The sequence below is a fragment of the Notolepis coatsorum genome, assembly GCF_963971535.1.
Source record: "Notolepis coatsorum genome assembly, chromosome: 1".
NCBI classification, from domain to species: domain Eukaryota; kingdom Metazoa; phylum Chordata; class Actinopteri; order Aulopiformes; family Paralepididae; genus Notolepis; species Notolepis coatsorum.
In genome coordinates this window covers 332,742-347,485 of record NC_140165.1, presented here as the reverse complement: position 1 = coordinate 347,485, position 14,744 = coordinate 332,742, and the positions used below count along the sequence as shown (strand labels likewise).

At 46.4% G+C, this 14,744-nt stretch overlaps 1 protein-coding gene across 1 annotated transcript in view; it reads right to left on the bottom strand.

Moving 5' to 3' along the window:
• spp2 (secreted phosphoprotein 2) overlaps positions 1-14,744 on the bottom strand; it is a gene marked incomplete at its 3' end in the record, with an annotated part of 30,914 nt that overhangs the window by 8,037 nt on the left and 8,133 nt on the right. The window contains exons 2-4 of the mRNA XM_084328004.1: positions 12,230-12,357; positions 8,662-8,784; positions 147-266 (exon numbers count right to left, since the gene is read on the bottom strand). Of these exons, the coding sequence (XP_084184130.1) occupies positions 147-266; positions 8,662-8,784; positions 12,230-12,357 (371 nt within the window). The remainder of the gene's footprint in view (positions 1-146; positions 267-8,661; positions 8,785-12,229; positions 12,358-14,744) is intronic.

Sequence of the window (14,744 nt, the reverse complement as noted above, 5' to 3'; positions counted from 1 at the left end):
CGCGCTCGGCCAATCAGAGCGGCGCAAAACGGGAACGCGGAAACACAACTGCGTTGCGGAAAGCATACACGCGTCCTAACTGGGTCACACGGCCAAACGTCTCTCCAGACCATGGGATCTAGACACACGCCCCGGCTGTTCCTCACCTCCTCGCTGGACTCTGAGCTGGAGGAGGAGGAGTCGCTGTCCGCGGCACATCGGAGGGTCAGGACCTGCGTGACGCCCCCGGGCGACACCTGCACCCGGCTGGAGCAGGCGGAGGAAGGCTGGTGGGAGGGAGCGGGAGGGAGAGGAAGAGGAGGAGAGGAAGAGGAGGAGAGATGACACACAGCGTGGTCAACTCGAGTGAAAACTTGACACATGCTCAATTTGGAGAGGGGATGTTTTCACCCGGCGGCGGTGGATTCTGGTGGACGCTTTTATCCAAAGCACCTTAAAGGGTAAGGCCAACCTTCACGTTGTATTTTTGTTCAATAAACAATGTGGACTAGGCCAACGGTGACTTTCATGAAGAAGGAAAAAAAAAGTACAAACATTTTGTCTGCCCAACACAATCACCACGCACGTGGATATTTTAATCAATGGTTCATAACGTGCGTGTGTAATCGAAATGATCTCGTCATCACAACAGGTGCAGGGCACCAGGGGGCTCACCAGGGGGCGCTGAGAGTCACACACAGCTAGTGGCAGGCACTGATATATGCTTGCTACTACTAGCCGAATGAAAATGTATCTGTTTCACCTAACACTATTGCTCCGTGATTATAGCCACCCATCTCTAAAGCCACAACCACGTTACCATATTTGTAATAATGTAAATCATTGTGTCGTTGTACACATATTGTGTTTATAACGTTAGTAGCTAACATAGCTTAGCTTGGTAGCTATTGTGCTAACAACATATCCCGACATCCGGCTCGCTGGCCGGCATGAACGGCCGACCCAAAATGGTTCTCTCCTCTCTGTACACCCCGTCCCCGCGGGTGCCCTGCTGGGGGGCCCGTGGACGCGACGGCGGCGGCGGCCGTGGGGTGCTCGAGCCCGTAAAGGCTAGTGGTACACGATAGCTATGAGCTAACTAGCGCTGCGGGCTCGGGCACCCTGCGGCCGCCGCTGTTGTCGCGTCCACGGGCTCCTCCGCGGGACACCCGTGGGGACGGGGGCACACAAAGAGGAGAGAACCACCCGCAGGGACGGCGGAGCTGTAGTGGTCCCGACTGTAGCAGGGACGGCGGAGCTATAGGCTAACTGTGATGCACCGAGTGGGCCACCATTGATCTAGTACTATGACCCGGACGGGCAAGGCATACGTTTCCTGAAGTGACGTCACAGCCGTGCTAGCGTCTGATAAGCTTTTAGATTCGGCTCATTAATATGCACCTGTAGTGACGTCGGCGTTTGATAAGCTTTTTTGATTCGCGCGTGCATGTTATTCGTGCGTGGACCTTTTTAACTCTTTCAGAGTGGCATTTCCGGTGTCAAATGGAAAAAAATAAATAATGAAATTATATACCAATGATGTAAACTACCCATAATTGATCAGTAGGGTTTAACCTGGAGGTTGGGCTTTAAAGGGTGAGTGCAGGGGGGCGCCTGAGTGGAGCACACACCTCATACAGCACCTTAAAGGGTGAGTGCAGGGGGCGCCTGAGTGGAGCACACACCTCATCATACAGCACCTTAAAGGGTGAGTGCAGGGGGGCGCCTGAGTGGAGCACACACCTCATCATACAGCACCTTAAAGGGTGAGTGCAGGGGGGCGCCTGAGTGGAGCACACACCTCATCATACAGCACCTTAAAGGGTGAGTGAAGGGGGCGCCTGAGTGGAGCACACACCTCATACAGCACCTTAAAGGGTGAGTGCAGGGGGTGCCTGAGTGGAGCACACACCTCATCATACAGCACCTTAAAGGGTGAGTGCAGGGGGCGCCTGAGTGGAGCACACACCTCATACAGCACCTTAAAGGGTGAGTGCAGGGGGTGCCTGAGTGGAGCACACACCTCATCATACAGCACCTTAAAGGGTGAGTGCAGGGGGCGCCTGAGTGGAGCACACACCTCATCATACAGCACCTTAAAGGGTGAGTGCAGGGGGCGCCTGAGTGGAGCACACACCTCATCATACAGCACCTTAAAGGGTGAGTGCAGGGGGCGCCTGAGTGGAGCACACACCTCATCATACAGCACCTTAAAGGGTGAGTGCAGGGGGCGCCTGAGTGGAGCACACACCTCATCATACAGCACCTTAAAGGGTGAGTGCAGGGGGCGCCTGAGTGGAGCACACACCTCATATAGCACCTTAAAGGGTGAGTACAGGGGGCGCCTGAGTGGAGCACACACCTCATCATACAGCACCTTAAAGGGTGAGTGCAGGGGGCGCCTGAGTGGAGCACACACCTCATCATACAGCACCTTAAAGGGTGAGTGCAGGGGGGCGCCTGAGTGGAGCACACACCTCATCATACAGCACCTTAAAGGGTGAGTGCAGGGGGCACCTGAGTGGAGCACACACCTCATACAGCACCTTAAAGGGTGAGTGCAGGGGGCGCCTGAGTGGTGCACACACCTCATCATACAGCACCTTAAAGGGTGAGTGCAGGGGGCGCCTGAGTGGAGCACACACCTCATACAGCACCTTAAAGGGTGAGTGCAGGGGGCGCCTGAGTGGAGCACACACCTCATCATACAGCACCTTAAAGGGTGAGTGCAGGGGGCGCCTGAGTGCAGCACACACCTCATCATACAGCACCTTAAAGGGTGAGTGCAGGGGGGCGCCTGAGTGGAGCACACACCTCATCATACAGCACCTTAAAGGGTGAGTGCAGGGGGCGCCTGAGTGGAGCACACACCTCCTCATACAGCACCTTAAAGGGTGAGTGCAGGGGGCGCCTGAGTGGAGCACACACCTCATCATACAGCACCTTAAAGGGTGAGTGCAGGGGGCGCCTGAGTGGAGCACACACCTCATCATACAGCACCTTAAAGGGTGAGTGCAGGGGGCGCCTGAGTGGTGCACACACCTCATCATACAGCACCTTAAAGGGTGAGTGCAGGGGGCGCCTGAGTGGAGCACACACCTCATCATACAGCACCTTAAAGGGTGAGTGCAGGGGGGCGCCTGAGTGGAGCACACACCTCATCATACAGCACCTTAAAGGGTGAGTGCAGGGGGGCGCCTGAGTGGAGCACACACCTCATACAGCACCTTAAAGGGTGAGTGCAGGGGGCGCCTGAGTGGAGCACACACCTCATACAGCACCTTAACACTTTGAATGCCATCAACGAATATTCTCGGGTTTACCCCCCGCGGGTTCAATGCCCACTCATGAGAATATTCGTTTGATATTATTATATTTTTTTTTTTTGCGATCTGAAATCATATTTCATCAACCGAGTCTACCGTTGGAAATTCAGCTGCCTCAGGCGCTCAGATGTGAAAAAAGCGCCCCCTATCGTCTCCCAGATTGTAATTCACCCTTTTGGATTGAACTCAATGAAAATGAATGAGAAAAAAAAACCCGGAATCCACGTTTTATTTCTCACTCATGCAACCGCCATCGACCAGTTTCACTCTGGAGTTTCAGAGCAGCGGGGATTATGTGTTTTTACACTATACTCGGTGGATCAATAAAAATATCGATTTTTTCGAATGGCGATCAGGAATTGGAATAAACCATTTGGATACCATCTGATCTCAGGTAAGGAATCGATGTTACCAGTATTAGGATAATCAGACTCGTTTTCACAGAGATATAAGCTTTTATGTGATTATGTGTTATCACTGTTTGACTGTGCGCGCCGTCAGGAAATAGGAGACTCGATTTTCGGCTCGCCGCAAGAGCGTGCATGCGTACACATATACTATCGATAATCTAGCGTTTATTTGAAAACGATTCATGACATGGCCGAAAAATTACAACGTTCTAGAATATTCCGATTATCATGGAATGCCTTCATTTCTCCATGAAAACGAGTGCTTTTCAAAATGCTAGAAAACGGAAGTGAAGCGATAAAAAAACAATCTGCTATGACAATGTTGACTGGAAAATTAGTCTTTGATAAGCGACGGGCAGATTAGACACATAGCCATAATTTAAAACATAGATTAGGCGATATTAACGTTAACATTGAAGTGGCCCTGGGCATTCAAGGGACTAATAAGGAATTAAGCTTGGGCTCTGAAAGTCTCTCTCTCTCTCTCTCTCTCTCTCTCTCTCTCTCTCTCTCTCTCTCTCTCTCTCTCTCTCTCTCTCTCTCTCTACCGGCCGCAAAAATCAATAAAAACCTACAAAAACATTACTTGTCCGAAAGGACAAGTAACATTTAATGTTAGTGAGAAATGCTTTTTTTTTTTTATCCACTTTTTCTCCCATTTTCTATTTTTCTCCCATCCCAATTTCGTATCGTCCAATTCAACCCTCCCCTGTCTCGAACGCTGTTTCTTGCCTCCCACAAGCCGGCTGCAATGTGGACTACAGTAAGTCATACATAGCACGAGTCCCCTCCGATACTCGACAAAGCAGCCGTCGCATCTTTCCACTTGCACAGCGCGATCTCTCAGCATCAGGGGTCTGGGCTTTGGAGGGACGCCGCCCCCGTCGCTTCCTGATTCTACTGCGCAGGCGCACCAACCGACCTGTAGGAGTCGCTGTCCACAACGTCCGATCCCCACCCATCAGTTTCCCACCCCCTAACACTGCCAATGTGTATTAGTGCGGACGACCAGCTAAACTGAAAGCAATGTGGAGCGCTGGGCTCGAACCCAGCGTCTGCAGCATTGGAGGTGAGTGCCTTGCCCACTGCACCACCTAGCCGCCCGCATTGGAAACGCTTCTCGAAAACCCTTTTCCCAAACCCCAGCCCTGTCACGTCTCAGAGTTTGAGAGCTGTGTGTCTTACACGCTGGATGTTACTCGTTTATTAAGTCTGAGGCCGTTTAGGGTGAATACAGTTCAGTGTCGCTCTTGTATAATGATTACATGGTATTCCAATGAATTCCATGTATTCCCAGTCTGTTGCAGCAGCCTGTTCCAACAGTCTCCACGCCAACATAAACAGTCGGCTGACGGTCTGTCAACACACTGTCGTGTGGCGGCACCGAGGCTAAGACCCCACGGCAGGTGCTCAAAGGCTGAAAAGGGCACTATACCACAAAGCGAGCGTGCCCGATATTTAAGGGCCCTTTTCGGGCGCGGGGGGGGGGGGGGGCTTTTTATGCTGTTTGGGGGGTTTTTGGTGATCAAATATTGAATATTGAACTATAATAATCAGTGCAGGAGCTCACTTATCCTTGAAAGACACTTTTATCACTGACTTAAAAGGCCCATACATCTCCATAAATGTTCAGGGGGGAGGGAATAAGTGCTTACCCTACAGACCCCAAGAAGTGCTGTATATTCTGTATTGTTTAATATAAATGCATTTTTTATTCCAATCCAGGTTTGTATTTGAGATTCCCAAATCCCATCGGACTTGACTTCTTCGTGTCCCTCAGTGAGTGTAATACCAGCGTTCAACTGTATGCGCCACAGCGGTTTCTATCATCATCATCATCATCATCACCACCCACGCTATGCATAAAATATATAGGTCCGCGGAGAGGCACGCTGAGGAGGCCGTGCAAACTGCAATGGAATATGGGGCATCTCTCTGTCTTTACCTAATATTTTGATTCTATCCTGACATTTTTCAGTTGGAAGCGCAGTCTATAAGGGCACTTTTTTATGAGGCTCAAAAGGGCAGGTGCTCAAGCACCCCTTGGGCTCATATTATGTGTGCACGTGCCTGCCCGGCTGCGTTGGCCTGAAATCAAACTGTAAAAAAAAAAGTATTTGTTCATGGAAAATTGAAAACAAGGCTTCTTCGATAAAGAACTAGCGCCTCTTCGGTGAAGTTGGAGGATTTGAAAGGGGACTTGGGAGAGAAAAGGGTGATTATTTCAGCAGCAGCTCCTGTTTGAACCCCACCAGCCTCCTGTCGATAGAAAACACAATGCAAACTTGCAATAATTAGTCAGGACGAGTTTTGACGACGTAACCCTCAGAATCGACGGCGGTGCGTTATAAGAGCTTTGTATTTATGCAGAGGTGTAGATTTAGTGGGGCGGGGGGGGGGGGGGGCAGGGGACATGTCTGATTGATTGAATTGATCGTCCCTCTCAATATTGAGAAGAGGTAAACGATAGCTAATATGAAAGACAACCCCTCCCCCCCCCCCCCCCCCCAATAGAGGTAAGGAATAAGTTCAAAACATTTATATATCCCTCTTACCTGTAACTATAGAATAAATATTTAAAAGCAACACAGACCGCCTGAGAGTCTTACTGCATTATACTCCATTATATCTCTGTCAGCGGGTACCGGAATGTTGTCTTTTCCTTTACATAAATAAAGACATTTTCCTATACATTTATGCAGAAAAGGCACAAATTGGTGCAGAAAGCTACACCAGAATGCAGGAAATGAGGTACCTAAAAGGACAATATACTTACCCTATGCATTCCGCACCTTATGTGAATACTGTACAAGAGCATGTATGTAGCATTTAGCATTTCAGCATCTAGCATTCTTAGATTATATATTAGATTAGATTTAGACTATTGGATTATCAGATTATATATTGCATATATTTAGCATTTTAGCATTTTTTATTATTATTATATATTAGATTAGATTTAGACTATTGGATTACTAGATTATATATTGCATATATTTAGCATTTTAGCATTTCGTTTCTTTAGATTATATATTAGATTATATTTAGATTATTAGATTATATATAGTAACCATATTTATTGAATTTGTAGGGCAAAATAACTGAGAGGGCACACATACCCTCATCTCGCACCTTGTTGCCCATATATGCGCATGTCCAGAGTTAACTATATTGTAGTTTACACCGCCTTTTTATTCTATTTTAATTTTTACTTCTCCACTGTATACAAGTAGCCCACCCCCTGACTCTTTTCTTTTAAGCCACAGATCCCGTTGTTTTTGTTTGTTAATTTTCTTGTTACCGTTTCATCCAATTGGACAGCACCTTGCTTCCTTATTTGTTTAATTTTTGTCCCTGTTGTTACTATACACATATATTAATTTTTTTTTTACCCCGTTCTTTTATATAGCTTCTCTCTCCTTGTACAGTGTCCTTGAGTCTGAGAAAGGGTATTATTATTATTATTATTATTATTATTATTATTATTATTATTATTATTATTATTATTATTATTATTATTATTATTATTATTATTATTATTTATTATTATTATTATTATTATTATTATTATTATTATTATTATTATTATTATTATTATTATTATTATTATTATTATTATTACTATAATTCTGTGACCTGTATGTCTTATACTACCTGTACCTCCCCTCCCCCCTCCCCCATGCTGCTATGATGCCTGAAGTTCCCCCAAGGGGATCGATAAAAGAATATCTTATTTTATCTATTTTTTTTTCTCACTTTTTCTGTATTTTTCACCCATCCCAATTGAGTCGTTATACCAATTCCCTTCCTGGTCATAGCGTGCATTGCCCCACTGTCGGCCTGGGGAGGGTGTAGAACTACCACATGCTGCCCCACTGTCGGTCTGGGGAGGGTGTAGAACTACCACATGCTGCCCCACTGTCGGCCTGGGGAGGGTGTAGAACTACCACATGCTGCCCCACTGTCGGTCTGGGGAGGGTGTAGAACTACCACATGCTGCCCTACTGTCGGTCTGGGGAGGGTGTAGACTACCACATGCTGCCCTACTGTCTGTCTGGGGAGGGTGTAGAACTACCACATGCTGCCCTACTGTCGGCCTGGGGAGGGTGTAGAACTACCACATGCTGCCCCACTGTCGGCCTGGGGAGGGTGTAGAACTACCACATGCTGCCCCACTGTCAGTCTGGGGAGGGTGTAGAACTACCACATGCTGCCCCACTGTCGGCCTGGGGAGGGTGTAGAACTACCACATGCTGCCCCACTGTCGGCCTGGGGAGGGTGTAGAACTACCACATGCTGCCCTACTGTCGGCCTGGGGAGGGTGTAGAACTACCACATGCTGCCCCACTGTCGGCCTGGGGAGGGTGTAGAACTACCACATGCTGCCCCACTGTCGGCCTGGGGAGGGTGTAGAACTACCACATGCTGCCCTACTGTCAGTCTGTGGAGGGTGTAGACTACCACATGCTGCCCCACTGTCGGCCTGGGGAGGGTGTAGAACTACCACATGCTGCCCCACTGTCGGCCTGGGGAGGGTGTAGAACTACCACATGCTGCCCCACATGCCTCCTCCGATACATGTGGAGTCAGCCAGCCGCTTCTTTTCACCCGACAGCGAGGACTCTCACTGGGGGGAACGTAACGCGTGCGGAAGGTCTCCTCTATTTCCCCCCGCTCCGCTCCCTGCTGAACAGGCACCCCGACCGACCAGTAGGAGTCGCTATGTTTACAACGACCAGGACACACATACCCCGCCGGCTTCCCACCCACGAGTGCATTCTCCACTGCGCTACCCAGCCCCCCACAGGAATATCTTATCTTATGTGATGCTTAAAATTCCCAGAGGGAGGACCCCCCCCCCCCCCCCCCCGCTTAAAGTGCCCCCCCCCCCATATGTCATATATAACACACAGCTTGTCAACAGAGCTTTGGTCCAGGCTACTCACCACAAAGAGCCCGTATTTAAAGGCACAGGTCTGGGGGTCTGCTGCGGACGTCTTTGGACACGTCGTCTCCCTGATGCCGAACTTCAGCAGCACGTGATGGGTGTTCAGAGCCACGGGGAGGACCTGGGTGAGACATGTGATTGTTGTTGTTCAGAGCCATATATATATAAAGTATAAACACTAGATGGCTCAAGGCGGAGTCTCCCGCGTAGTTCACCGGCATCTTGCTTCAGTGGACTACTGCTTTTAAGGTGATTCTCGAAGACACTCTGATGTCACGAGACCGTCGCCATCTTGGTATGAGGGTAAACAAACTGATTTCTACCATCAAATGTATGCGTTGAGCTCCGTTTTTATTACATGTTTTATCACATTCTTGTTCATTTCGTAACATTTTCATACGATTTGTTTTGAAAATATTGAGGCCAACATGGCATTTCACTATTTCGAAAGCCTTTCTGGTGATTCTAAGGCGAGATATGAGGCAAAGAAGCTCCCCCTGATTGACTGGTGTTGTGGTCGTGGTACGTGGTAGCTACATCATTACCAATACAGTGTCTGTGTAACTAGCCACATTCACTGCTCGACTGCTTGCGTCTCACAGCAAGGTCTGATCCGGCTGTAATTTAGGTGAAAGATGTCTTACCGTGCCCGTGGGATATTTCCCCGTTATCGATCGGTATCTGGTAGATTGATATGTCCATTGGCTGATGATAAATCCCATTATTCCATGGTGAAATCTGAGATTCGAAACGTGATCCACAGTGCATTGTGCTGGTTCAGGATCAGGCTACAATGATACTCCATTGGAAGAAGAAAAGCGATGGCGCCCCTAAGAGGATCTGGCCGGTATTGCATGTTCCCGATTCCACAGACGAGGGTAGATCTGCAGAGCCGGTCGGGGATCTTGACCCGGTTATTAATATGGAATAAAACAATAACAACTTGCCACGGCTATATACGTGCCTCTGGTCCACAACGCATGGCACCGAAACCCGTATAAACTCGTGGCTGGTCCTTAAAGTGTTAAACGTGGAGGATATGAGAAAATGACAACAACAACAAAATATTTCTTGGAGCGAGTCTGATGAGTCTGATGAGACTCATGGCAAGCACAGAGAGACTCAGAAGGAGCTTCTATCCCCAGGCCATCAGGATGCTCAATGAACAATAACACTATGTAACAAACCATCAAACGCACCCACAGCACACACATCCACACGCACACACTCACTTTAAATAAACAACACACTGTGGCACCCACGTTACCCACTTTAGACACTTAACACACTTTATATTGATTGGTAAAGAGATTTGCACATCAATCTCAATCTTCATACCTCATTGCACCTCACCACCACAAGGTGGCACCACAAGCTAAGCTATACCTCACCATTTCTACACTGTACTGTATATTGCTGTAACTCAGTTACCTTCTCTACTCTGCATTGTATATACTGTATATATACTATATATATGTATATTGAATCTTTTGTTTTGTTTACACTTGTTTACATACTTGACTTTCTATTTTATACTTACGTTATACTTTTTATACTATCTTTTTATTTTATCTCGCACACTCTCAGGAGCAAAACAGAAAGAAGCATTTCATGCAAAGGTATTCTGTATTTCTGTATCTGACAACTAATAAATAAACTTGAAACTTGAACTTGATGACTCTGATGAGTCTGATGACTGATGAGTCTGATGACTCTGATGACTCTGATGAGTCTGATGACTCTGATGAGTCTGATGAGTCTGATGAGTCTGATGACTCAGTTTTGTGTCGTTCACAAACTGGTCAGACTACTGCTTGACCTTACTCCTAGAACCCACCTCACCCCTGCCCACTTTGACAACCTAGGATGGCTTAGAGTAGACGACAGAGTACAGCAACTTGCAATGGGCCTGGTCTACAAGATACACTACACGACCAAGGTACCCATGTACATGTCAAAATACTTCCCAAAGGTCAGTGAATACCACGATCACAACACCAGAGGGAGCTCCACAAATCATGTTAAACCCAGATTCGGCTCAAACAAGGGACTAAACACGTTTTCGCAATTATGCCACATCAATGTGGAACGCCCTACCCATTCCAAAGCTGTAAAGGAATGTGAATCACTACCCACTTTCAAAAACACTCTCAAAGAACACCTACGGGAGACTGCAATTCGAAACTGGCCCATGTAAATGTCCTAACCCAACCCCCTCGAATGTACAGTAAATGACCAAGTATGGTTGTCAATATTCCAATGTACAGTTTTAGTTGTACAGTGTTCCCCCCCCCACCCCTCCTGCCCAACCACCCCCCCCCCCCCCACCCCACCCCACCCCACCCCACCCACCTACCCAACCTCCCCAATGTACAGTTTTTACGTCAAATGTATATACTCTTTTCTGGACTCTTTTTGTATCACAAACAGTACTGTATTTGCAAATCTGGTATGTCATATATGTCCTGATGAATTGAAAATGGGGGACCCTGATGTAAACAAGACGAAAGTCTTTCTCTGGTCTGCATCCCCTTAACAATTGTGTGTATTGAGCTGTACTGTACTGTACCCATTCTGCAATCTGTTAATAAAGTTTTCAATCAATCAATCAATCAATGCTCGAAATCAGACAAAAGATCTCCCGCTTTGTTTTTCTTTTAAAAATATAAAATCAAATCACAATGTACCTTTTGTACTTTAATAAAAATAAAAAGGAATAATTGTGATTTCTTATAACTCATTTAACTGTGTTTGTTTTTGTTATTGTAGTGTGTTTACGTGAATGTCAATTTAAATTATAATTAGGGAAGGGAGGGAGTTGAAATGTGTTTTTGTCCCATGTTACTGTCTGTCTGTCTGTCTGTATGTATGTATAAAAGAAAAAAATACAATAAAAATATTGTTAAAAAATAAATAAAAAAATTGTGAAATATAATTTTACAAAACAGATAAAAGCCTTAAAGTATTATTTGATGGCCCGGCCGTGTGAATATTTTAGGCAACCAACTTGTGTTCAGCGTTTCTCTGATTGGCCACTACGCCCATGTGACCGCGGCAGCGCAAGAGAGCTGCAGTGCGGAAATAGGCTGCATTCTATTGCCATTCTCTGCGACAAACTCTAACCTTAACCAACTCCGAAACAGCGCCTAACCTTAACCCTTCTAACCTTAACCAACTCCGAAACAATGCCTAAACTTAACCCTTCTAACCTTAACCAACTCCGAAACAATGCCTAACCTTAACCCTAACCTTAACCAACTCCGAAACAATGCCTAACCTTAACCCTAACCTTAACCAACTCCGAAACAATGCCTAACCTTAACCCTAACCTTAACCAACTCCGAAAGAATATCGCCATGCTCTAAGACAAACTCTAACCTTAACCAACTCCGAAACAGCGCCTAAACTTAACCCTTCTAACCCAGTTGAGCTAGTCGTCGATGTTAAAAGAGGGGGAATTACGGCTGCATAATGCAGAGCTCCCGGGGCGTGGCTAGACGCAAGATGGTTGCCTTTAATATTCACGCGGCCTGGCCCTGTCAGAGGTCAAAGGTCGCCATCCTCACCCGCTTGATGGACGCGCGGGTCACGCGGTACAGGTAGTCGGCGGCGTACATGGAGTTGACGCCGGTCAGAGCCGCCCCCAGGGCGCTGTCGGCCTTGGAGAGCACCTCCGCGGTGTACATGGGGTGACCTGCAGGGGTCAAAAGGTCAAAGGTGAGAAATGGGACTTGTCGCTGTCGCCTTGTCATTGAACTCCCCAGCTCTGTTACTCAAAGTCAATTTTACTATGTAGATTTGAGATGATATCCCCTTTTATATTGCAACGTCAACGCAATAATAGCCAATAATATAATAATAATAATAATAATAATAATAATAATAATAATAATAATAATAATAATAATAATAATAATAATAATAATAATAATAATAATAATAATAATAATAATAATAATAATAATAATAATAATAATAATAATAATAATAATAATAATAATAATAATAAATGGCCAATTCTCCATTCTACATGCCCCAAAGAACACTTTGATCATCTACTACTGGTCTATTGAAGGTTCCCAGTAACCGCTTAAAATTAGCCTTTGCTAATTACGCACCAATGCTATGGAACACCTTACCTATGGACATTAGGGAGGCTATGGAACACCTATGGACATTAGGGAGGCTAGATAAAGCTATGGAACACCCTGCCTATGGACATTAGGGAGGCTAGATAAAGCTATGGAACACCCTACCTATGGACATTAGGGAGGCTAGATAAAGCTATGGAACACCCTACCTATGGACATTAGGGAGGCTAGATAAAGCTATGGAACACCCTACCTATGGACATTAGGGAGGCTAGATAAAGCTATGGAACACCCTACCTATGGACATTAGGGAGGCTAGATAAAGCTATGGAACATCCTACCTATGGACATTAGGGAGGCTAGATAAAGCTATGGAACATCCTACCTATGGACATTAGGGAGGCTAGATAAAGCTATGGAACACCCTGCCTATGGACATTAGGGAGGCTAGATAAAGCTATGGAACACCTTACCTATGGACATTAGGGAGGCTAGATAAAGCTATGGAACACCCTACCTATGGACATTAGGGAGGCTAGATAAAGCTATGGAACACCCTGCCTATGGACATTAGGGGGGCTAGATAAAGCTATGGAACACCCCACCTATGGACATTAGGGAGGCTAGATAAAGCTATGGAACACCTATGGACATTAGGGAGGCTAGATAAAGCTATGGGACACCCTGCCTATGGACATTAGGGGGGCTAGATAAAGCTATGGAACACCTATGGACATTAGGGAGGCTAGATAAAGCTATGGAACACCTATGGACATTAGGGAGGCTAGATAAAGCTATGGAACACCTATGGACATTAGGGAGGCTAGATAAAGCTATGGAACACCCTGCCTATGGACATTAGGGAGGCTAGATAAAGCTATGGAACACCCTACCTATGGACATTAGGGAGGCTAGATAAAGCTATGGAACACCCTACCTATGGACATTAGGGAGGCTAGATAAAGCTATGGAACACCCTACCTATGGACATTAGGGAGGCTAGATAAAGCTATGGAACACCCTACCTATGGACATTAGGGAGGCTAGATAAAGCTATGGAACATCCTACCTATGGACATTAGGGAGGCTAGATAAAGCTATGGAACATCCTACCTATGGACATTAGGGAGGCTAGATAAAGCTATGGAACACCCTGCCTATGGACATTAGGGAGGCTAGATAAAGCTATGGAACACCTTACCTATGGACATTAGGGAGGCTAGATAAAGCTATGGAACACCCTACCTATGGACATTAGGGAGGCTAGATAAAGCTATGGAACACCCTGCCTATGGACATTAGGGGGGCTAGATAAAGCTATGGAACACCCCACCTATGGACATTAGGGAGGCTAGATAAAGCTATGGAACACCTATGGACATTAGGGAGGCTAGATAAAGCTATGGGACACCCTGCCTATGGACATTAGGGGGGCTAGATAAAGCTATGGAACACCTATGGACATTAGGGAGGCTAGATAAAGCTATGGAACACCTATGGACATTAGGGAGGCTAGATAAAGCTATGGAACACCTATGGACATTAGGGAGGCTAGATAAAGCTATGGAACACCTATGGACATTAGGGAGGCTAGATAAAGCTATGGAACACCCTGCCTATGGACATTAGGGAGGCTAGATAAAGCTATGGAACACCTATGGACATTAGGGAGGCTAGATAAAGCTATGGAACACCCTACCTATGGACATTAGGGAGGCTAGATAAAGCTATGGAACATCCTACCTATGGACATTAGGGAGGCTAGATAAAGCTATGGAACATCCTACCTATGGACATTAGGGAGGCTAGATAAAGCTATGGAACACCCTGCCTATGGACATTAGGGAGGCTAGATAAAGCTATGGAACACCTTACCTATGGACATTAGGGAGGCTAGATAAAGCTATGGAACACCCTACCTATGGACATTAGGGAGGCTAGATAAAGCTATGGAACACCCTGCCTATGGACATTAGGGGGGCTAGATAAA